Genomic DNA, 25,685 nt, shown 5'->3' with positions numbered 1-25,685 from the left:
AAAAGTGGAGGGCCCACATTACACTAAATTCGGGTTATCCTGTCATTATGCTTAACCATGTTGACAGCATCTTGTACAAAAAATCTATTAATATCTGAAAAAAAATGTAGCACTTGCAATGTTTTTAATATGTGAAATAAATATTTAAACTAATTCAGTTTTTTCGTTATAATATTGAACTTATCAATTTTTATTTCATTTAATACTTTATTTTGCTCAATTATTTATATCTTTACTCATACTTAGTCACAAATGATAAAAATTGTGACCAACAAGTCCCTCATATTTTATTAAGATTATATATCATCTATTAAATATTTTATTTTTCCATTTTTTTTACCTGTTTATCTGATTACAGATTACCCTTGGATAATCAGATAATAAATGAGTAATAGCACGAAGCAAGACGTGGAACGAAATGAACATTTGTCAGTATTGCATTGGAATTCGAACCTTTTTGGCTCCGCTAATTCCAGCCAAAGGCCTCCCTTAACAATTTACACTGCGGCAGCCAGCGTGCTTGTAGCATACGAGATCTGGGACCGGGACCCGACGAGCCGCCAAAGTTCGTCCGCATCCGCGCAGCTCATGCGTCTTGTGTCGAATCAGACCGCAAAACAGCAGTAAACCGAGCGCGCATCGCCTTCCTCGACTCTACTGGCCGGATTGGTACGAATTGTCCGCCCAGAGAGGCAGCTTGTCACAGCAGGGGTCGCCCGGCTCCGGCTTGTTTGGAGAATGCGGAGATAGAAGTGGAAGTACAGACATAGTTTCGTCTTTCATCGCTGATCCTTAGTGTTTTCTACAATCAGAGAGTAGAACAGATCCGAGATATAGACAGATGAACAAATCATGGAAGCGGTTAGAGCTTTTATTTCTCGTACTATATGCTCTGGCTTTCTACGTCGTTATTATCCGTCGTTCATTACACCTCTCCCATGGTACTCTCTCTTGCCATATTTTTGCACGCGAATTGATCAAGCCTATTAAGGTTTATCATTTTTTATTTGTTTTTCACTGCAGAATATTATGGAAGACTTCGTGGTTTGAGGCAGGGATGGATATCAAATCGGTTAAATGTATGTTCACAGCCCAGTTAATTGTCTCAACCATTAAAATGCTACTATCTGACTTAGATTGAAGTATATTGGCAACGGATAATTGGTTACTTTGAGGAGAACATAAGTTTGTCAATCATTTAATTTTTAGTGAATCTTATATGATGAATATTATTGTCATTTTATATACTAAGATGCTTTGATGAAGCGAATCTCGGATAGATGGATGCTACTAAGTATGTGATTCATCGAACCTCATGATTTTTTAGGATATGTCGGATGCACAATGGAGAAACTTCCGTGGGAACTTGGTCGTCCTTACTGCTGTCTTTGGAATTTTTTCCCTTGTGGCAAATACCGCGAGGACGCTGTATCGTCTAAAAGGAAGAGGAATGTCCATTGTCTGGCTCTTAATTTCTTTGAGCTATTTAGCTTATCTACACGGAGCTTGGTAAGTGTTTTCTTTGGTAAAAGAATTGAATTTTACTTAGATATACAAACAGATATATGGATTTTGTTTGTGTGTGTGTGTGTGTGTGAGTGGGGGGGGTGGAGAAAAAGTAAAAGTCCATGAATCTTATTCACTTCCCCTAGAGAGTTTATTTCTGGTCTTAGTGAGTGCAAATGGAAATTTTATAAATCTATGGTTGCAATGTAAGTTGACTTCATTCTTCATTTAGCAATGCTAATATGTAATTTTATTTGCAGTGTCATATTTATTCTTTCAATCTCTTCAGTCAACTTCTTCCTTGTAAAGGTATGTTCTGCATAAGATCACTTGGTTATTTTTCTATACAGTTCCATTTGTATGATTTCTAATTATCACACTTTAGAAGACACGTCTTTTTGCAGATGTTCGTGCGTTCACCATATTTCTCAGCCATACTTTGGATGTTCAACATATTGGTTCTCTTGGTCAACCGTATTTATGAGGGATATTCATTCTCTTTTTTTGGGTTTGTGATAGTATTTATTTTTTTCACAAAATATTTCTATTCACTTTATGTGCATAATTGCAGCCAAGACCTACACATTTTTCTCTTTTTCCTTTTGATTTTCCTTCATATTGTTATTATCATGTCTAATTCTGCAGGCAAAGTTGGGCTTCTTTGGACAACTACCGTGGGACTTTTAGGTGGCATATTTGCTTCAACTTTGGTAACATGTTCATTGACCAGGATAGAAAAATCCTTCCTTGCTGTACCTTTGTTATCAAGGTCTAGAGACATCAATACTTCATTCTTGATGTGTCAACCAGTAGAAATATTTAGATGTATCAGTTTCTTGATTGACCATGGTTTTTTGTTTGTGCCTTATGCTCTTCTTACATCTTCTGAGGAATGTTTTTAGCTTATTGCTGTAAATCAAGTTATTTTTAATGGTTTAGCCTTTTTCTAAGACCTGAGAGTCCTAATTTTCTTTACAAACACTAAGAAGACAAACGTCAAATGTTGACAGAAAATAGTTTTTACTTTTGTTTCCTCATTTTCTAGGAGCATTTGATTAAATATTTTATGTGGGTCACTTTTGATGAATTTTTTTTCTTCTTACTTGTATGAAGGTATAAATGGTTCTTGTTCCTGTCTTGACACAGTTTACTTTCTATCGCAGTTATTTTACGCATGATAAGCTTTGGATGTGATTATCAATGGGCACATCAAGTTTCACATTTCAATGAAAAGGTATTTGAATTTAAGGTATAGGAAAGGCAGGTTCTGCTACTTCCCCAAACCTCACCCTGACCTGTGCTCTAAGCATGGTCTTTATTCTGTGGCCAGAACAGGTGACTGTCAAGTGGTGAGTCCATCATAGACAGCCTGTTAGCCATCAGAAATCAGTTGGTTCTTTAGTAGTTTATTCTTTTCCTTTTTTTTGAGGATTTTGTTAGTGTTGCATTGACTGCCTTTTGTCCTTGAATTGAGTAGCTGTTATTCAACAAGGGCAGTTTGGATAATCCAGTTTGTTAAGATTTATATGTGCCAATGGTGATAAGAACATGCTCATCTATTTGTACAGGAATCTGATCTATAGAATAGGTTAGAAGTATGATATATATGTATTTCTTAGTACACAACTCCATTTGTATTTGGAAACAGTCTGTTACCCATCAGTTTGCTGTAGATGCAAAGTAATCTTATCTCGTTACTCACTTTTTGAACATTTTCCATTTGTGGAAAGTTATTATAGCTGTTTTGGTGCTTAACATTCACGCTGCAGGTTATATATTGTTCACGAGTTGCCTCTTTACTTTTGGGAACTCTTTTGCAACTTCATGTCTTTGTTACTTATTTTTTGTCTCTTTTCATGTAATCTGTATTCAGGACAAGCCAGCCAACAGTGATAGATTCTCATTCACCATGTATTTGTGTTATTTGGTGTTTGCCCCACTTTATATAGCTGGACCCATAATAAGCTTTGAAGTGTTTGCATTACAGGTCAGCCACATTTTGCTTGCAAATACTTCACTTTTCTGTGTTCATGTATTCAAGAATAAACGTTCTCATTTCAATAAAAAAAAAGAATACATGCTTGTTGTGATGAGAATGTTGTGGCAGAAAAGCTTAATGGAAATCTTGCCAACTTCTATTTAATCTATTCCTCCCCATTATTTGTTTTTTGTCTGTTGAACTTCAAACATTTATTTGATCCTTTTCAGTTCATAGTTTTAAAATTCATATAACTTACTAGCCATTCAGAACTTTCTTTTCTGTGATGGGGATGTTACATGCTGCCAGGATGACAATGTTCTCTTCCATTATGATTCAAAGGGTTCAGTTAAAATTCAGATAAAAGAGAGAATAAGTCATCATTACTTGGGAACGTGTGGTAACTTATGTTTATGAGTTTACCACTGCTGTAACTTTCTGATATTTATCTTACATATCTCATGAAAATTTTCTGAAGCTTTTTTCCAAAATGCCTCTAACCTAGATCAGTGCATTGTCTTTCTTAACTACTTTGATGACCCAGACATGCTCTTGAAGCTGTTACCTCTCTATGAGGTGTAATTGATGAAGCAACTCATTGGTTGCATGTGAAGAGACAATCTTTAAGTACAGAGATAGGATTAGGATGACAAGCATTAGTAACTTGCTTCATTGTGGATTGATACTTACTGCTTATGGATCAATACATGGGCTTATTGCTAAAATTTGTTTGTTATGCCTTCAAAATGAATTTTGCCTGCTACTTCTATGTACTTTTATGAATGCGGCCATTTGAATTCTGATGGCCATCCGTATTATATTCGACCACCCACTCTTGTATTCAAAGTGCTATTTTATCCAATAAATTTATTCCACTTTTTTCCCTGTCTTAGAAATACTTACAATAAGCAGCTTACGCATCAATTCTGTTAATCATCCTGTTTGAAGAACTGTGACTTTCAACTTGTGACATCGAAACAGAAAGATATATTATTATTTTTTACCTGAGACAACAATGGTACTCATGTTTGTGATTCTCAATCAACAAGAGTATCTATTTTTATCTTTTACTCTTCTTACTATATTATGTGCATCCATACAGAAGTATAATTTCTCTTTCATGCTTATAAGATGCCAAGTAGTATCTGTAGTTTTAGTATTGCATTGGATGTTGAATATGTAAGACATTACCTATTCATTTCCTAAGGAAGTTTTTAAGCATGGTTTTGCAGTTAGAGATGCCTCAAAATAAGTACTCTGTCATTAAAATTGCCTGGTATGGAGTTCGGTGGCTTCTTAGTCTCCTCCTCATGGAACTTATGACACACCTGTTTTACTATAATGCCTTTGCAATCAGGTCAGGATTATACATGATATTTGTGCATTTTAGCTACTCAGATCATTCTGATTATTTTTATTTCTCTTATTCTGATGGTTGAATTGATTTTGTTGCCTTCTGTTAAGTGGTTTTTGGATTCAGTTGTCCCCTTGGGAAGTCTTCATCATTGGATATGGGGTAAGAGCTATTCTTTAGAATGATGTGATTCTATATATTATAAAGTATTCCCATGAAAACAATAAAGTAAGAGAAATCAATTAGTAAGAGACTGAAAAATGGGGAGGAAGTGAGGTGAGAGAGAAGTCAACTTGCTGTAGTCAACCTCTCGCCCTTACTAATTACTGTGATTACATCTTAAGTTGTGTAAATACTCTCACATTGAAACATATAAAATATTAAAGTGAATTAACTAATAGAAATCCTTTTATGTTTTATGATCCCCCTTTTCAAGTTGGAGCATGAAAAACTAGCTTGTCTAGCTCATTAGAAAGTGAAGAAAAATTAACTTGCCTAACTCATTATGACAAGTCAAAGTTTGATTTTGCTAGAAATTCAATATACTTGCATGCTGTAGTTTTATCGGCTTTGGCATCTTATGCTGGAAAGAAATTTGACTTGTTCTGTTTTGTTGCATACCTATACATACAATGTGTAGTACATCTATATAAAAATTTATAACTAGCTCAATTGGTTTCCTCTTTTGTCTATCCAGGTCTTGATGTTCATGTGGTTAAAGTTCTTTCTCATTTGGCGGTACTTCCGATTTTGGTCATTGGTATGTTTTGAGTAGTTGATAATGTTTGATTAGCTTCTAGATGTTTTTTCAGATTTTATGCTACTCCAGCTTAATCTTGAGAATGATTTGTCTTGTTTGTGTGGTTAATTTTGTTATGACATATTTCCATTGATCAAAGCTTTGAAATGATTATCCAGGTTTTTTATCTAAAGAATCACTGCAGTTTATTGTTGAATTCAGAAAAAGAGAAATACTTCACTGACTTGATTGTGATTTGAGTATAAAAAGTTTCTATTTATAATAGAGGAAATAAATAGAATTTAATTACAATTAAACTACATTTGTCCCAATTATACACTAAAGTCTAACATTTAAAGATAAGTCCTAGCATAATTAAACAACTGAATATAAATAAACGACTGAAATAACTAAAACGTCTTTTAACGGAAACACTTTTGTGAGATATCGTCCCATGAGACGCCTATATGATTCCGCCATATTAATTACTGCTTTGTGAGATTTTTTTCTATGAGAGTCATATAAGACTCTCCCATACCTGCTCTTCAACTTTTATCAAGCTTGTAAGAAAATTAAAATGCATATTAGGTTGTTATAATGGTCGAATATCAATCCCACCTTAGTGAAAGTCATAGGTCTCTTCATGTTTTTGTCTTCATGCTTATAATGATTCTGAAAAGATAAGTTTTGTTCGTTTGATTGGACTAAAAATTTTCATCTCACAATGGAGAAGCTAACCTACATTAAGTTGGAGTGGATGAAGACAGCATAAAACGCATAGGTGATGTGATATTTGCTTATAATGGCAGAACCGTTATTCTCTGTGTAATCTCAAATGCATATGTACTGGATAGTACTTCTAAGGTCTTATTTTCTTTCCCTGTGGAGATCTAGAGAAGTATTTGAGGATATTTCACAAATATTTGGTTTCAATTCATTAATCCTGTTTCACTTTTATGGTTAAAAATAAAAATCCTTTTGTAATTTTTGTTGTCTACTTTTCAACTTTTTAGAAGAAAGACTTTTTCAAAAAAAAAAAAACTTTTTAGAAGAAAGAAAAAGTCTACAATTTCTCCTGCTATCAGAAATTTCTTATTTGAAAGCATCAATTTACGTTTAATTTATTGCAGATAGCAGGCATTGATGTTCCTGAGAATATGCCTAGGTGTATCAATAATTGCCACAACTTGGAAACCTTCTGGAAAAATTGGCATGCATCATTTAACAAATGGCTTGTCAGGTCTGCATTGGTTTCCCTACTTGCTGGTTTTATCTTCCAAACTTTTGTCTGTAATGGAATAATATTGTTTATCTTTGACATGGAGATATTTATTTCTCCAGATATATTTACATTCCTCTTGGAGGGTCTCGAACAAAGCTAGTTAATGTCTGGATAGTTTTCACATTTGTGGCAATATGGCATGATTTGGAGTGGTAATGCTCTGTTCAGTCCCTTCCCATCTATCTTTTGATTTTTAACAACTCTCTAATGTTTCTATGTTCCTTCTGCATAGGAAGCTTCTCTCTTGGGCATGGTTGACATGTTTGTTCTTTGTGCCCGAAATGATAGTCAAATCAGCAGTAGCTGTATTTCAGGTCTCTCTCTCTCTCTCTCTCTCTCTCTCTCTCTCTCTCTCTCTCTTTATCTCACACATACAGCTATAGAAACACAGGATACAGCATTGGACTTCAATCTCTTGTTTGCTAACCTAAAATGAAGGTGCTATCAAAATCACTCTCCATGTTCAAGATGTGATCTAAAACAGAGACTGCAATTTTAATGAACAGACAACAATCATCTCCTCATAGCAAAGGTCTAGGAATGTTGGGAGATTTTGGCTTTTTACTGTGTATTATTGCACAAATTAAATGGTCCAGAAGATGTGGTTATTTTTATCATTTGGGATCTTATGGTGGTGGATCTCTACCTGTCTGTCTGTGACCATATTGAGTTAAATAAAATTTTGGAGTGTCACTTTGTATTGTTCTTAATTTTAATTACTGTTTTGTTTAAAACCAGAACTCAAATGCCGGTCATGGTTTGTGTACTGCCAATTGGTTTGCATTTAATCTATTGGCTTTTAAAGTACAGATGTCTCCTGATTGCATTTGGAGTGCATGATCCGTCAGCCCTAATAAACAAGTAGGATCAGGCCAATTGCCTGCAGGGATCCAAAAACCCATGTTGCCAGGTGACTTGCCCATTTTGATGCTTCTCTCTATGGCTGAGCCAGAAGTCTTGTTATAGAAAACGTGTAGTGGCCTACATCCTTTTTTTTTTTTTTTTTTTTTTTGTTGTTTTGTCTGAAAGTTGGAAAGATAATCTAAGTATAAATTAAAACTCAATTATCTCATATAAAAAAACTTCAAGATTTTAGGCTGATGTAGGGTGTGCTTCGTATATAATGCATTTGTTAGCATATGCTCACCTCATTGGCTACGATAAATAGGAGTCAATGTCAGCTAGTCACCTTTGAGTGTTGTTTGCTTGTATCATTCTTAACCCCCTGAAGGAAAAGAATTTACATGTAAGGAAATAGTCAACAAATTGTACTCTAAACCTGCTAATCAGGTCCTGAATTCATACTTTACTCTTGATTTATATTCTGATGTTCTGTGTTTCATTCATCTTAAATACCCATCAAGCCTCATTAGTTCAACTTATCAAAATGTTCCTTTTCATATGACCAGGCTAAGAGTGCATCTAGTGCGTTCATTTTCCGTGAGCTAAGTGCAATAGCTGGTGCTATTACAATTACATGTCTTATGGTATGCTTCCTACACAGAGAATCAAGTCATGTCTTTTTTCACTGTGTTAATTTCTCTACAATCGCCTCATAATGTGTTGTAAATTGAAGCATTCTTATGACCCTGCTGGAGAACTATTTATCAAAATACACCCGAAGAAAATCATGAATGGACCTTTAATTAATGCTTCCATTTTTTCCTTGCTCAAGTTGGTTGACCATTATGACAAGTATTTTCCTTTTAGGTGGCCAACCTTGTTGGTTACGTGATTGGGCCCTCCGGCCTACACTGGTTAAGCTCTAAACTACTTCAGAGAGAAGGTATGTTAAGGCTATCTCTCTCCTTGAATTCCTAGGATCAAACCTTAATTACCTGTTTTCTATCTCTGCAGGTTTGCCTGTCCTTGCTGGCATCTTTTTGACATTCTATGTGGGGACTAAGGTGAGTTTTAAGCTCTCATGTCCCTAAAGTGGGCCTTCCATCCCAAAAACTAATCCGCATTTCATGTCGCAGCTTATGTTCCATATTCGTGATGTCAGACAGAACTGTTGGTGAGTGCTGAAGACTGAAAGAACATTAATCTTGGGGTTACTACCTGTGGCCAATTTTCAGAATTACACTAAGCGAACTTGAATTTTTGTTCTCTGATTAATGACTGTCCTAGCATTTATACTCACGTTTTAATAGCATCGCAATTGAGAGTAGTTGAGTTTATGCCACCTTCACATCAATTAGTGCTTTGAATCCACTACTTTGTCATCTCCTGTTAGATTGTTTAGGTTAGATTGTTTAGGTTTCCGGTTTCTGTATATAGTTTAGTAGTCTCTGCAGGTTGATGATATGTGCCGATACCATGCCACTTCTACTAGCAGCAATTCAAACCATCAGAGAATAACACCTAAAGGAAAGTCCTTTTGAGCAATGTACATGTTCCTTTTTTGTTGTATGGAAAATTAGAATCAATATGTTCAAAGATTTCAAATATGCTACTTCCATGGGCTACTTCAAAACAGAGGTACACTTATAAACTTCAACTTCACAATGGTAAAACATCCACAGGGACTCCATCAAATACTCACAATTAAGGAACCTAGGGAAACAAGTTTAATCCCAATAGAGAATCCACAGTGACTCTGCCAGGAATGAACATGGTTCAATGATTGTTGCAAATAATACCTATTTTAAGTATAAAGTCTGTCATTTCTTGTTGGGCCTACTGCAGATTAGTTCAAAGGAGTGACCACAATAAAAATTTAACATGCATGACTTAGTGAGTACAGACTCAAAGATGCTTTATTTCTGTGTATCTTAAATGAAACTCTAATGCCTATAAGCTTCTTGAGAAAGTAGCATCTAATTTCACCGTTCCTGGAGTGCATTTCATGTATCATAAACCAGTTCACATTTTTTTTTTTTTCCCTAACGGAGGAGAATTAGTTAAGAAATGAGAGAACAACAGGAACAGGAGTAGAGGAGAACAGCAACCAAGGTAAGCTGCAAAATCAGCCAAAGCAAGAAAATACGACATAAATTGAGGCAAATGCAACAATTGAAAAAAAACACTGCCTCGAACTGTATGAAGAGTCAGATAACTTGATTCCAGTTTCATGAAGCAGAAAAGAAAATAACATTTTCTACAGAAGCTATGAGAGTCCAGGAACCCAACCTGGTGGAAGTCTCCGGAGCCGGAACCAGCAGAGCTGCCAGAGGTGTTACCGACGCGAACAGGCACATTCTCAATGATCCTCCGGAGCTTGACCTCGAAGTCTTCATCATCCTCCCAGAGTGCCGCATGTTTCGTGTACTCTAACAATCGCGTTTCCGGCATTTGTTGGCACGATTGGAGGAAGAGGTGATACAGCGGATTTGGACGACTCTGGCTGTGCTCTCCCTGGCTGCCCCGAATCGCTCTTCATTCTCAAATCTTAGTCGAAAAATTGTTACACGCTGCGGTGTTCCTATTCCATGACTTCCTGGCCATTGTTCACATGACAAAAGTAGGCTCGTTGAGAGAGAAATATGGGAACGTCAAGTTCTCCGTCCAATTTTTTTGAGACGTTAGCGAGGATTTTTAAATCAGTGCAAGGTTAAGAATCCAAAAGTGAACCCAATGCAAGCAAGTTAATATTTTTGTAGACTTATTGCAAAGGGCCTCCCTTGGATGATAAAATTTTAGTACTCTTAAAGAAAACTCTCACCTTCTTGGTTTGATTTTAAAATTTAGATAAAACATAAAAGAGAACTCCCCTCGTTCGATGAAGTGTTAATAACGAAACTAATCTTTGAGAAAACCAAGAATACCAACTTATCAAAAAAAGAAACACAAGAAACACTTCAATAAGCCAAACTAAAAGATTCAAAAAGAACAATACAAGGATATGTTAGGTTTGTGGTAAATTCCGTCACTTTGAAGAGTGTCAAAAGGCAAACATGATAACTCGGACTAGTTCAGTTGGATTCAATGACAAGTTGGTAACATTTAATTTAGAGTTAAATCTGATATATAAATCTAGTGACCGGTGGATTAACACAAGAGCTATATTCTATATTTGTTACGATGTTTCCTCTTTTTCTTCTTACAAGGAAGTTAAAGGGAGAATTGTGGCAATGAACAACGTTGATGTTGCATAGGTCATTGAAGAAATAAAGATAAAACTGAAGTTTATATCCGAGAAGTCTCTTACTCTACATAAAGTGTAGCATGTGCCAGATATTCAAAAAACTATTATTAGTGATTTCCTTTTAATCGCATCCCATTTAAGGACAATCAGAAAACACTATACAAATTATGGTAGGGTAGACGACCTAATCTTAAGTATTTCAAGGTATAAGGTTGTCTGGTTAAAGTTAAAATTACCTTGGGCAAGTTGACAGAATGAAGTCATAAAACTTTTGATGCAACTTTTATAGGATATACAGAAATATAATAATGCATATCGGTTCAAGATAGTCTGTTTAGATTTACCTGGCATATCTATAAATACTATTAAAGAATCAAATGATGTAATATTTTTGGAGTATGTTTCCTATGACAAAGAACAGAAGATCATCAGTAGGAGAGACTTTTAGATTTTTAGAATGAGGATACCGAAGTAAAACTACAAATTGTACTTAAGAAGAGCAAGAGAATGAGCATAGAGAAAAACCTAGGAGATGATTTTTACACATTTCTCATGGAGGATGACCATTTGACATATACCAAATCATTTAAATCTAGTGATTCATCATTATAGGAGAAAATTGTTAAAAGTAAAATGGATTCAATCCTTTTACACAATACATGGGTATTGAGCAACTTACTTCCAAGGCCTGGGGTAATTGGTTGCAAATGGATTTTCAACAGGAAACATAATCATGATGGATTCATTGAAAATACAAAACTAAATTTGTTGCTAGAGGTTTTAGTTAAAGATAATGAATTGACTTTTTTGACACTTATTATCTTGTCATTAGAATCACTGTAGTTTGAGTGCTTATAATATTGGTTGCATCATATAAGTTTGAAATTTATCATATGGATTTTGAAATTGTTTATCTAGGTGGCGGTGTTGTTGCTTATAAATCATCCAGGCGAACCTTGATTACCAAATCCACTACAGAGGTTGAGATGGTAGCTCTAAAGTTGACTGGTGGAGAAGTAAAATTGGACATTCCCATGACAGATAAACCAAATTCTGCTATTATGATTAATTGTGATCGAGTAACTATAATGAAAGTGCAGTTTTTTAGGTATATTGAGTTTTTACGTGAAGCTTACGTCCATTCAAGTTATAATTTTAAAATTATATTAGATTAGTAGAGGACTTTACAAATTAAGGCTTTGTTGACAGAATGAATACAATTTACACGAGAAGATGGGTTTAAAACATGTTTCTTTAATCAACTTGAGGAATAGTCCAATCTATCTAATTGAAGGTCCCAATATGAAGGTTCTAAAATTTAAACTTGAAGTTGAACTTTAATTTGAACTGAATTTTCAAATTTTTTATCTTTTTAAAATATTTTAGTATTTCCAACATTTTAAAAAATTGGAATCCCGCCCTGCTCCAGCGAGACCGGAATCTTATCACACTCCAACCCTCCGCCATTGCCAGTTCTGAAAGGGTTAGACGTCGCCTCGGTTTCATGACGTCGTCAAGGGTAAGATAGTAAAAGAACATAACATCACCATGGTCGTCCACGTGAGTTCCGCATCATCTCCTGATATATAAAAAGTCCTTAAATTATTCTTCGAGATTTTCGCAACTGAAACGCAACGTCCAGATTCATCCCGCAAACGTTGGCCACTTTTCGTCACGAAGAGACCGAGCTCAGTTATCCTACAAAACCGCGAAAATCCGGAAACGGGAAGGCCTCGTTCTTTCCGCATATAGTTTTTTCGTCACTCACTCGGTCACACTACTAAAAAACTCTGCCACACCTTCCTAACAGGAATTGTGAAATCCTTCGGCTTCGATTCCTGTTGCTGATAGTGGAGACATCGGCCTAGATTTTTCTTAGCTATGGCGCACGACGGGCAGCTAGTTCCTGTTTTCTCTTCTCTGGGGCCTGTTTACGGTGACGGATCTTTGCTCGAAGAAGCTCAGCTGCGGTTTGACAAGATGAAATCCAAGTTTGTTGAAGTTTTCGGCCACCAGCCTGACGTTTTCGCTCGATCTCCTGGTCTGACTTGTTTATGTTTTTAGTTTCCGTTGCTCTATTCTACTCTTGTTTTTTGCTTGTTTTTAAGGTCGGACATATTTCCTCAGTTTCCTTGTCGGATTTTAGTAGTGTCAATAGGATGGGGATGTTGTTCATATCGACTAATGAAATTAGATCATACTCTTACCGTTCATTCAGTGGTGATGCTGAGGAACTGACAACTGCAGTTTTGTGGTTCGCTCTCCAGGTCGGGTGAACCTCATCGGGGAGCATATTGATTACGAGGGGTACTCGGTGCTGCCGATGGCCATCCGACCGGACACCATTGTCGCTATTCGTAAGCATCAGCCCGACGAATCACCAAAGCATCTTCGGATTGCAAATATGAATGACAAGTATACCATGTGTACTTACCCTGCTGAGCCAAGCCAGGTGACCTTTTCATGATTACGTTATTTGCATTCGTTGTTAACTATAGGCATATAGTGCGTAGTTTCACAAACTCCAATGCTAGTAGACTCTCATAACCTTCTTCTATACAAAGTTTAGTTCTGCAAGAACTATGGACTCCGGAATCTTTAGGCCTTAGGTAACCCAACTGGAAGAACGTACACATGTTGTTTATATAATAAGTTTTTGGCGTTTAATTTATTTCTTTTCTTTGTTGAGGTTTCTGTTCATGTATTTCGATGATTTAATGTGTCAATTGAAACACTATCTTCTACTTTGGCGTATATCTATTGTCGTCATTTTTTTGTTTCTCCTTTGTCATTTTAGCTTATAAAACGTTGAAAAAGATCACTGACTATTATAACAAACTGATAAAATACGTTTAACCATGAGTAATACCTGCAACGATGGTGCTGCATATTTTGTATGCCAAGATGTATAATTTCTCTTATTTTCTTCTATTTTGCTGCTGAATCTCAATTTTCATTGTGCAGTCTTTCATTTTCCACATATTTTAATAAAAAAACTCTTCTTATTTTACATGACCTTGAAATATTTTAATATTTTGGTTAATTGGGATTGCTATGGCATCTTTATTTTGGCAGGAGATTGACTTGAAGAATCTCAAATGGGGTGACTATTTCCTCTGCGGGTAAACATAAGTGCCTCTATTTCGTAGTTGCGGAAGCATTTTTTGTTTTGCTTTCCTGGGATAGCAGTAGCTTGTTTTAGTGTTCTTAATTGGTTGAATGGCAGAGGTAGAAGGTCCACCCTGGCACTTCCACACTCCCCACGAATCAGCATCATTATTGCCATAATAAACTAGAACTTGTGATACTTTTCATGCAAAATAGCATCTTAATTTGAAATTTCGTTGCAAATGTTGATCATTCATTTGGGAGACAATCTTATGAATTGCAGGTATAAAGGGTTTTACGACTTTGCTAAGTCCAAAGGTGTGGATGTTGGTGTACCTGTTGGTCTTGACATACTTGTTGATGGAACTGTTCCTACAGGTAATGTTTCTCCTCTGGTTCAGAGAATATACCTAGAGCAAATGTAATTGAGAATATTATTTTTAATTCTTTCTTCCTTAGTGAAATTAATTTTCTGTTTTTTGTCAATCTATGCAGGGTCTGGATTGTCCAGTTCGGCTGCATTTGTTTGCTCCTCTACAATTGCCATAATGGCGGCTTTTGATAAGAATTTTCCAAAGGTAGTGATTTACTTTTGTTTACGGAGTCTACAGAAAATAAATTATTTATAGCAATATTTGAAACCTTTGATTTGTTTTATCTTTCTTTGCTGTCTGTAATTTTGTTTGAGCTTATTGTAGTATATGTTGAAAAAATTTCCTTGTGAAGCTTGCTGAAGAAAAAAAGCCTTCTGCTGGTGGCTAAGGTTGCCTCTATGGTGCTAAACTGTCTTTGTATTTGGTATTTTGATTTGCAGAAAGAAATTGCCCAACTTACTTGTGACTGTGAACACCACATTGGAACACAATCTGGAGGAATGGACCAGGTATGCAGGCATAAGATTACCACACATGAGTTATGTTAAAACAAAGGAAAATAGATAGGAGAAAATGAAGTAGGAAGAAGAGAGGAAAAACAACAGTGACATCTTGAGAAAGGCTACTGGATTAGGGGAAAAAGTGACCCCTGATCCTTTATATTAACTTAAATGGGAGGGGCTGAAAAGACAGAAATACCCCTCTCCTACATCTTTACATAGTACATTAAAAAAAGGTAGAAAAACGAAAAGAAAAAGATCAAATATTAGGATACTTGGCTACATAGAGACCAAATTACTAAGGTAAATGTACCAAAATACCCCTGGACCATATTTTTCTAACATTCCCCTCAAGCTGGAGCATAAATATCTAACAACTCTAGCTTGTTACAAAGTATCATATTTTAAAGTAACTATGTCTCCTAGTTTTTCACACGACCGGACATAAGGAGTAACAACCTTTCTTTACATGACAACATCACGGATAAAATGACAATTTAATGTGTTTTGTCCTTTCGTGACATTGGATTGTTGGCTATAAATGTCAGCCTGATTTTCACATTTCATAACCTTAGGCTCATTAACTAGGAAACTCATTTCCACTGGAAAGATTAAATCCACTTGAGTTCACTAATAGTATGTGCCATTGCTCTATATTCCGCCATTGCACCTTTGCACTTGATCTAGCCACAATATTCTTTCTTCTGTTTCTTACTTTTCTAACTCACTAAATTTTCTCCCACATAACAATAGTATCCAGTTGTAGATCTTTTGTCTGATTTTGACCTAACAAATCCCTTAACATCAACATTACCATGTGATTTATACAATCCTTTTCAAAGAGATCCTTTCAGATACTTCAAAATTTTGTGGACAACATCTAAATTTACTTGGCACACAGAGAATTACAATACCAGATTGTCTCTATAGCACAACTAGAATGGTCACAATGGCTCTTAGTAAAAACAAACTCCACAACTTGGTTAAACTTTTCAAATCACACTCTGGGCACTCTGGCTCTTTGTTTAAGACCGTAAATAGCTTCATGTAACCAACATACATTCCCTATCTCCCCTTGAGCGACATACCCAGGAGGTTACTCCATCTACATCAATGCCAAATGTTTGAGTGTACCCTTTTGCTATCTTTCAATAATTTCATCAACATTTTCCTTAATGGAATACACCTAATGGCACCCCAAAACAGTGGCACTGGAAGATCACAAAATGTCCAACTCTCCCTAGATACCAAAGCAGCCATCTCCTCACCCATAGCTCATTTTCATTGAGGCTAAGTTGAAATATCCTGCACTTATTGAGGTATAGTAGACAAAGACATAGAAAACGAGCTATAAGAATGTGATAAAGGAATCAAAGGATACTTATTTTGATATGGGATGAGAAGGACAAGTTTTTTTTTTTTACCTTTTCGGAGACCAAATAGGTAGAACTAAATCAGAGGTGAAAGGATCTACAGGCAAGAAAGGTGATGGTTGGTCCAAAAAGGGGGCTCAAAAATCTGAACATTGTGCGATTTGTGGCTAGTGGTAGTCTGTGTGGTTGGCAATTGTATACTTGTAGTGGTTGAGGACCATGTTGGAGGCATTTGAGACAGGAGTATCCATAAAAACTGTAGGGGAGTGGGCTGTCCAATTGAGACTTAGATTGAGAAGAAGGCCGATTGAGGGACACGAAAAATGGAGCATTTTCAAAGAATGCCATATCTTCAAATATATTTGTTTTGCAAGTTATTGGTTCATAACATTGATATCACTTTTGCTGACAAAAGTACCCAAGGAAAACACACTTGACAACATGAGGAGATAATTTATCATTGGAATTACAAAACAAATGAACAAAACAAGTGTAACCAAACCCTCGAGGTTGTAAATCAAAAACCTTGGAATGAGGTTCCAACACTTGCATAGGAAAGTTGCCTAAGAAGACATCTCATCAAAGTGATTTAGGAAAGTTCAATTGAAACAATAGGGAACGTGCAAATTCTAGAAGATGTTTATTTTTCAAGACCATTATTTGTACTGATTTTTTATTTAGAAAAAAACCTTAAGAATACATCAAATACTTTTGACTTTTCCTTCAGAAGATACATCCTAGTAACCCTATTGAAATCATCAATAAACGAGACAAAATATTTAAAACCAAACAAACTAGGAATCCTATAGGGTTCCCATACATCAAATGGACCAACTCGAATACTGAAGAACTACGATTTCGACTTGTTGAAAAACTAGCTCGATGGTGCTTCTCAAATTGACATGATTTACATTTATTGGTATGGTGATGTATGAGTTGCACACGCCACTGCCTTTGGAATCAATACATCATCTACAAAATAGGATTCACCTTTCTTATGTCCGAAACCTATCGTCTGCAAATTCTAAAAAGACAAGAGGTACTGCTCACGTGCTCACAGACAAAAGATTGAAGAAAAATTGAGGTTCAAATAAAATAGATGTCAAGGATATAGAGTGATAGTATGGATGGTGCCCTCTCCCTTGGCTGGAGAGCTGAAATCATCAGCTAATGTACCGGTAACAATAGGACTTAGGAGTAATAGACTGGAAACATGTGGGTATATGTGACAGATGTGTAGATGCTCCTGAATCAATGATCCAAGAGGAATGAAACACATTCAGTGCATTCATACCTGTGTTTGCCATGGTGGAACTTGCATTGGAAGAAAGATCAACTTATTTAGGAGTAGAGGACATGGAAGTGGGGGTCTCACACAACCGCTGTAGCAATTTCTGGATTTAATCTTGTGGATTATTATAGGCTGTACTCTCTCCTAGTCGAGCCAGATTTTGCCTATGCTGGTTTATTGAACTTCTCCTAGCACCAGTCTGAAAAATGGATTTTCTGACCATAATGAATACATTTTCTATCTCCTCGTCCACAACCTCAAGTAGAAGAGTCATTTAAAAAAAAAAAAGTCTCTTCCACAATCTCTTCCGTTTTCTCCACGACCATGGGAGGACTGATATCCATTTTGGGAATAATTCAGATTTAGGCAGTTGCATTGATAGTCTTAGTCTCTTTCTCATTTTAGGAGTCAATAAACTATATGATTAAAATCTTGCTCAAGAGTCGACATATTATCGTTTGTCAACACTTAAGCTCGAACCACATCATATTCTGGTCTGAGACCATCCAAAAATCTAGCCACCTGAATTTGAATTTTCTCTTTTCAAAGTTCATCAACTTTAGTGGTTAATGGATGAAAGGCACTTATCTACTGCACAACCGCTCACAGTAGTAAAATAATTAGTAACTGAGCCATCACCTCTTTGCATACTGAAATATTTCGCATACAATTCATAAATTTTTGACAGATTGCTTTCTTGAGATAGAATAAAGACAAGTGTAGTCCACATAGCTTTAGAGGTTCCACAACTCATAACTTGAGCACTAAACCTGGGCTCCATGTTATTTATTAATCAAGTCATAACTTGATTATCTTCAACCTTCCAATTCTCAGTATAGAGTCAGGAAGATCTTCTTTAAGGTATTTTGCCATTCTTTTTGCCTTAAAAAACATGAGTACAGATCTGGACCTATTTACTTAATTCTGTTTGAGTTTTTTTTGAAGTAATCTAAACTGAAGAGACTCTTTATTCTCTGAACCCTCAATTGGTTTTATAGGTGCAACATTTTTTTTGCAGAATCAGCCATTATACTCAATACTGGAATAGCAAACTCAGCAAAGAAAACCTTATTTTCTTCTTAAAGTGGGCCCCACACACTGCGAATTGGGGCATAAAATCAACTCCACACATCTTCTAGAAACTCTTCTCTTCTCAAAACTACACCAGGAGACTTTAATCCAAATATTCAGCAAGTAAACCAATTAAAAAATAGTCAATTCTAGATTTTAGTGCTGATGCAATGACAGGGATGATGATGCAGGCAGTAGTTTAGGTTAGAACCATTAAATAGCTCAATGAGCAGTTGTACCATTAACCTGATGGTTATGTCAGGAAAATTGGGAAAGATCTAACCTTTATTAACTCAGCAGGACAAATTTTGTAGAAAACCCTTCTTGGAGAGATTTAAGCTTGAGAGGAAAGAAAAACTCTGCACCAAAGAACTCCCAAGCCTGGATTATTGCTCTTTTTTGATAAAGTAAATTAATTTCAAAGGATTATTGCTCTGATAACATGTTAAAACAGAGGAAAAAAGATAGTCGAAAATGAAGTAGGAAGAAGAGAGAGGAAGAATGGGGAGATGAAAAGCAGGGGGAGAAAGGCTACTGGATTAGGGGAAAAGTCGATCCCTGATCCTTTATAATAACTTAAGTGAGAGGGGCAAAAAAGATAGAAATACCCCTCTCCTACATCTTTACGTAATACACTTAAATCAAAGCAGAAAAAAGAAAAAGAAAAAGACCAGATATTAAGATACTCTTGACATCTGATATTTAGCAGTTTATTGTGTTTATTTCCCATCATTCAGGGAAAATAGGAAGTTGAGGAGAAATTGTTGTGTGTCATGAGGGGAGAATTGGCTTGCGTGACAAATGACCCAACTAACTGGGCCTGGTTGGCTGGTTCATTGGTTGAACAGGCAAGCCCAGGCTGTTCAACTGGGTCTTGACACATTTTGGGGTCTTATAATGCATTGACCCAAAAGAGAGACCACATCCTGTTGAACCCTGTTCATCTGGTCATCCAGGTTTGGGTCCTGTTGAATCTGGTTCCTGTTAGATTGCTTCAAGTTATTTTGGGTATCAAAAGATTGACTAAAAGTAAAGGGCTGTCAGAATGTTTCCTTACAGTATTAGTATGGTCGGAGTCACATGAATATAGATATGGTTTTCAATGATTATAAGAATAATTTCAGTACACATTATTAATGTAGTTGATGTTTATGTATTGCTATCCTTGAAAGGGAACTTACACTATTTTTTAAAAAGAATTCAATATTACTGCTAAAGTGAATTTTTTTTTAAACTATAAAGAATTCTTAACATCTCATGCTAAAGAATAACCATTTTATCCCCAATTAGTGGTCTGACCACCTGTACTACTCATAGAAGGAAATTTATTTGGCCATGGTTGCCCTGGTTGTTAGAAAAGCAACTGGACGTGGGTATTCTGTCACATTGATGAATGTGGATCACTTGATTAAGTACCTATAAATTGATATGGCTCCATGTCAGGCAGATTTTTTGCCTCCATAGTGGTAATCTTTACTGTCAAGGGACTTTCGTTTGAGGCTTGATATGAGTAATACAGTTAGTTTAGGTGAGAAATAATCTACAAAAAGAAGCTTGCCAGTTATTTCACATTTATTAGATTTATGTCATAAATTGTGTTATGCGTTTCATATCCATGCTTTATAAGCAAAATTGAAATAATCAGTTTTACTTGTTTACTTACATGTATACTGAATTGTGGCATATGCAAATTCATTTATTACCAGCTTTTTTTTTATTTGCTTGTTTATATTCTCTTTTAGAGCATCAGTGATATATTTAATCTATTGTTCTTTTACCATCTGTTCCTATCACAATGCATATTGTTTGATTGTATGCTGTATCTTACTTTAGTAGATAAAACTCTACAGGCAATATCTGTCATGGCAAAATCAGGATTTGCTGAGCTGATAGATTTCAATCCAATCAAAGCAACTGATGTGAAACTACCTCAAGGGGGTAGTTTTGTTATTGCCCATTCCTTAGCAGAATCTCAAAAGGCTGTTACTGCTGCCACAAATTACAATAACCGGGTTGTGGAATGTCGGCTGGCTGCTGTAAGTTTAATTTTTTCATAATAATTTAAAAAGCAAACACTCTGAAAGTATTTATTTTCTAGAGTCCTTTGAAAATGTGGGTATCATGGTTCTGTTTCTATCTCAACAGGATTCTTTTTTCTTGAAGTTGGTTCATTGGAGCTACTAGTTGTCAATGAATTATACTATATATTTTTTTTCCTCGGCAATCGTATGAGTCATGTATTTTTGTCAGAAGTTGTTATTCTCCAAGTTGGTAGTTGTAACTATTGGAAATTGCTGCAGATTGTTCTTGGTATCAAGCTGGGGATGAAGCCTAAAGAAGCAGTCTCCAAAGTTAAGACTCTCTCAGATGTTGAGGGTATGTGTATAACTTTTTCCCATGGGCGTGGCTCTTCTGATCCTGTCCTTGCTGTCAAGGTATTAAGTTGTCTTCTACAAATTATTTTGAGAAATGATCTGAGCTTGATTTTTCTGTGCATCCTCGAGCTGTCATTACCCTTGTCTATAAAATATCTTCCATACCATCCCGACAGATTTCCTGAGACCTCAGATCTTCTGTGTTCAATGAGAAAGTGTCCTTGTTCACAGAACATTGGAGTACCTAAAAAGAATTATCACTAATATGTATGGTGGTTATTGGTATCTTGTTGTATATTGGTGAGTGAGTAGGTCATCCTTCTATTGTATCTAGCACTCTTTATTTTCTTTCATTTGAGACAGGTTGTTCTATATGTCCGTACTAGATTATTCTTATGACAAGTCAGAACTTGAGAAGTTTTTAATGAACTTGCCCATATCTTTTGTGTTTGAGTAAATTTCTCCTACATGCATTACAGTAAATTTCTCCTAGTAGCTGTGAATATTATGTTGTTTCATGTATGCAGGAATTTTTGAATGAGGGGCCTTACACAGCTGAAGACATTGAGAACATCACAGAAGAAGGCTTGCCTTTGGTCTTGGAGAATTCTCCAACATCGTTAGCAGTGCTAAAGGCTGCAAAGCATTTTAAGTTATTTAAGGTATTAACTATAGTTTTATGATCAATACTGTATGAGCTAGATAATGATGCATTACAGGCTATAACTCAGCCTGCTTTTTAATTTAATCTGAACAAAATTAATGCTTGCATTTTCTTTAATTCATAACCTGCTGTTTTTTTTTTTAATTTATTTACAAACTAGACCAGCAGAATATTAAACATTTTTTGAATAGTTTGGGTGATGCATTGAGCAAGGTGATGGCCACTATTTGACCTCAAATGTATATGGCTAGATCTGAATTTTAACATAATTTCCTATGTTAAAACTTGCAATGAAACTGAAACAAAACACTGAAAGGACCGGGATTATTTGAGTGTTCTTCTCAAGTTAACTGGCCCCTTTTTGTCTTATTACTAAATCTTGCTTCTGTGGCACTATCTTGTGCTTGTTTATGTTTTGTTATAATATGGAAAAAAAGAACAAAGGAAGACTTAAAAGAAAAAGGATGAAAAGATCATTATCTTTTATTGTTTCCTGGGATTGATTTGTTGATCATTCTTTTAAATTTACTAGCAAGTGAAACTATAGCAAGAATTATTCCTTAGTTGCTGAACTACGAAATTTGATTATTTGACCAGGAGACTTCCTCACAACATTGACGTCAATGTTCTAATTGTCTGCTTATTGCCTCTTCTAAGGGAACAATGGTGTTCTATTTTTCTCAAGCACCAAATGCTCACTAAGAAAGAAACAATTTAACTTGAATTAAATAGCAAGGAGCACTTGGGTGTCATCTAATTACCTTACATTGTAATTGAAGGAGCTATTAAGTAGATCCATAGACACCTTATATTGTGGAGGAGGGAGACACCGAGTAGATCCTCAATGAAGTCATTCTGTCATTTTGATTAGAGGTCCCTGGTTTTTCATTTTCCGAAAAAAAAAGTTCTGACATATTGACCCATGGGGTAAGGCTGAACTTCTCTTTTTGTTTGTTGATCTTTAAGGGCTTGTGAGAGAAGATGAAAGAAAATGGTGTTAAGAGGATAATGTGATTCAGCCGTTGGCGTGATGTTATTGTTGGTTATATTTAGATGCTACTCTAAATTCATGTGTTTAATTACATGAGTCTTCTCAAAAAATTTATGATGCCATTCTTGTAGCTTCTTTGACATGTAAATTTGGAACGTGAGCATGTGGGTAGAAATACTTGCTCATTTTAGAGTTTCCTGGATTTTTTTTGTAGCACTTGTAAAGCTGGCACGAGTTGTTGTTCATACCAGATTTGGATGATCTTTCATAGATATTGTCTAATTCAATCACTGATTTTGGTTAATGACTCTGTTCCAGCGGGCATCCCATGTTTATTCCGAAGCTAGGCGTGTTTATGCTTTCAGGGATACTGTGCAATCCAACCTCAGGTTTGTTGTGTAATGGAGTTTTGTCCACCAGTTTTTTAGGAAAGTTCAAGAACTCATAGAGGAATCATACTGTTGTAAAAGAATACTCTCAATCAAGTCTTATTCCGTAGTTTCTAATTATAGATAATCTTTATCATGAAAGAAAGTGTTTAAAGTTCATGTGCTCAGACTTAGGTCTTCATTTCAGTGGTCACGTGGGGCTTCGAGTTAGAGGAATCATACTGTTGTAAAATAATACTCTCAATCAAGTCTTATTCCGTAGTTTCTAATTATAGATAATCTTTATCATAAAAGAAAATGTTTAAAGTTCATATGCTCAGACTTAGGTCTTCGGTTCAGTGGTCACATGGGGCTTCGAGTTTCACTAGGGGTAAGGTGTGTGTGGGCATGTGTAATTGAAGTTTTAAAAAAAGAAGTTTATGAGCTCTGCATGATGGAATTGACTACCATGTAGTTGATATGTTGAAAAATGCAGTAAGCTCCTTTTACTCGAACAGAACTTAGGGGTAAAACACCAGAGTTTTTATGTATTCAAATTATTAAATAGAGCCTATTACTGCTAATGAGATTCTTAACCGCGAAAGGATTTCTGCAGTGATGAGGAGAAGCTTAAGAAGCTCGGTGATCTTATGAATGACAGTCATTATAGCTGCAGCGTTTTGTATGAGTGCAGGTAACATCTATGCACTCCTTGATGCAACCAATTGCCTCTTAAATTAAACAATCAGTTAGCCTCTGCTATTTATTTTTTATTTTTTGAAAAATGACCTCTTATTTTTGTGATCATTTATTAACTTAAATACAAAATTAATCCATGAAACATGCGTGAGGTTGGTACTTGTATTCTATTTTGGCTCTATTTGTCCTCAGATAAACATGACTAGCTTTTGAATGCATGCTAGTCTATAACTTTGCAGACCTTGGAATTCAGGCATCGTCGCTATATTTTCACCAACTGGGATTAGTCCTTGCTTTAGGAATAATGAACGTCTGAACCAAGGACTGTCAAGATATGTTTCAAAAAAACGTTATTGATGAAAAATGAGTATGCATTTTAACCACTTTGGGCTGGAAGATCGTCAGCTTGTGTGACTGGCCCGTTTGCAAATACTGTTGGCTGGCCTAAACTCCTTAGCACACTAATTTGAGACAGGTTCTTCCAGTTATAGTTTCTTACAGTGCCCAAGTTCTCATGTATGAGCTAGTATCAACTGACCATTTTCATTGAGGATGCTCCTGTAATTTGTACTGAACTTGTCTTCTCACTTTCCTCTTCCCTCTTCTGCTCACTATCTGCTGTCATTAGCTGTCCTGAGTTGGAGGAGCTGGTTAAAGTGTGTCGTGATAATGGAGCACTAGGTGCAAGACTCACAGGGGCTGGATGGGGTGGTTGTGCTGTTGCATTGGTAAAAGAGAGTCTTGTTCCGCAATTCATTATGAATTTAAAGGTTTGTTCCTAAGAGCTTAATTTATGTGTTGTTACCAGTTTGGATGAATTTTAGTTATGTAATCTGCATAGGTTGTCTTAGCTGTCTTATGTCCTGAGTGTCCCTTTAATATGTCATCTAGTAATTCATTCTCTTTTAAATTTTTAAGAAAAAAAATTATTATTATTATTTTTTTGGTTTTTGGTGCAATATCTCAGTCCAGTATTTTTGTATTATTGTGCTACAGTTCTCTTTAAGTATAGACTTTGAAAGGGGTATTTAATGATAGCTCAGTCTTCTTGTTGGGTCTGGTTCAGTTGTTTTTTCCCTTAAAAAATTTGCTGTTGCATTTTACAGAGATTCTTTACTACTTTGCTTCCAAACAATTTGTTGAATATTTTAAGATATGCTTTTTAATTTGACATAATATATGCTGGTATTTGTCTCTTTTTACAATTATCATTTGAAATAGGTATAGTAGAGGAGCCTGGATAACTGTCCTGGTCTGGGCAGGGCAGGCAGATTGCTTCTAATTCCCATCTGTGGATATGGACCATGCCCATGAATGGGTTCTTTGTATTGAAATAAAAGATCCAGTGCTATGCGTAGTCCCTTTAGATAGCTTGTTTTTGATAGTGTCTAAACAAGGACAACCTACGATTGAAATAGCATGTGGGTGAGAAAAATCTTGATGTGCTTCAGGAGTCATACTACCAAGCGAGGATTGAGAAGGGCATCATCAACAAAAATGATATTGGTCTCTATGTCTTCGCATCCAAGCCATCCAGTGGCGCTGCGATTTTGAAGTGTTAACTGATTATTTATATTTGTTTCCCCTTGTTATAACTAGCTGCTCTGTTGCTTCCTCCAGGGACCAACGTATCTTTCATTGTATTGACAACCTCTTTTTGCTCTAAATATAAATAAATCTTTTCTTGCCTAGAGATAAAGCAGGCATCTTTAAATGGCTGACCAAACCATAGTTTTTGGTGCATTTGTCTTGACATAGCTCCCACTTCATCAAATGGAGGGGACAGTCCTCTTTACATGGTAGGCGTGGAGGGTGCTTCTTGAATGAGATTCAGAAGGTTGGAAGGGCTTTTCTCTCTCACTAATCAATGAGATTCTTGAATGTTTGCTGAGGCTTTTTAGGGTGAAAAGAAAAAGAAAAAACAA

At 35.9% G+C, this 25,685-nt stretch overlaps 2 protein-coding genes across 4 annotated transcripts; both read left to right on the top strand.

The window, feature by feature from the left end:
* The first annotated feature begins 544 nt into the window (after positions 1-544).
* Positions 545-9,372, top strand: LOC137955747 (membrane-bound O-acyltransferase gup1). Of its 3 annotated transcripts, none has more exons than XM_068802852.1 (18): positions 545-941; positions 1,024-1,079; positions 1,328-1,509; positions 1,767-1,815; positions 1,911-2,014; positions 2,152-2,216; positions 2,670-2,740; positions 3,380-3,493; positions 4,717-4,841; positions 4,949-5,000; positions 5,536-5,598; positions 6,708-6,817; positions 6,919-7,011; positions 7,092-7,173; positions 8,269-8,346; positions 8,570-8,645; positions 8,717-8,766; positions 8,839-9,372. In XM_068802852.1, exons 1-18 carry the CDS (start codon positions 842-844, stop codon positions 8,878-8,880), a joined length of 1,512 nt encoding a protein of 503 aa, XP_068658953.1. In that variant the 5' UTR covers positions 545-841; the 3' UTR covers positions 8,881-9,372. The 3 variants fall into 3 exon arrangements, with proteins under 3 accessions (XP_068658953.1, XP_068658952.1, XP_068658954.1); XM_068802851.1 differs by having other exon boundaries at positions 2,670-2,755; XM_068802853.1 differs by lacking the exons at positions 545-941; positions 1,024-1,079; positions 1,328-1,509 and having other exon boundaries at positions 1,892-2,014; positions 2,670-2,755; positions 8,839-9,371.
* A 3,212-nt stretch (positions 9,373-12,584) lies between these two features.
* On the top strand, positions 12,585-25,468 carry LOC137956249 (galactokinase-like). The gene is made up of 13 exons (XM_068803646.1): positions 12,585-12,987; positions 13,214-13,398; positions 14,022-14,068; positions 14,338-14,432; positions 14,550-14,632; positions 14,869-14,937; positions 20,514-20,699; positions 20,964-21,098; positions 21,566-21,700; positions 23,012-23,082; positions 23,678-23,755; positions 24,389-24,530; positions 25,212-25,468. Exons 1-13 carry the CDS (start codon positions 12,828-12,830, stop codon positions 25,320-25,322), a joined length of 1,497 nt encoding a protein of 498 aa, XP_068659747.1. The 5' UTR covers positions 12,585-12,827; the 3' UTR covers positions 25,323-25,468.
* Positions 25,469-25,685: the final 217 nt, after the last annotated feature.

Source organism: Aristolochia californica, unplaced genomic scaffold, assembly GCF_029961685.1.
Source record: "Aristolochia californica isolate CCGP_79_NKW_82.1479 unplaced genomic scaffold, dmAriCali1.0.hap1 SCAF_2, whole genome shotgun sequence".
In the NCBI taxonomy this organism is placed as follows: Eukaryota; Viridiplantae; Streptophyta; class Magnoliopsida; order Piperales; family Aristolochiaceae; genus Aristolochia; species Aristolochia californica.
Note: the sequence above shows the minus strand (reverse complement) of the source record. Positions and strands in the feature narration are given on the sequence as shown.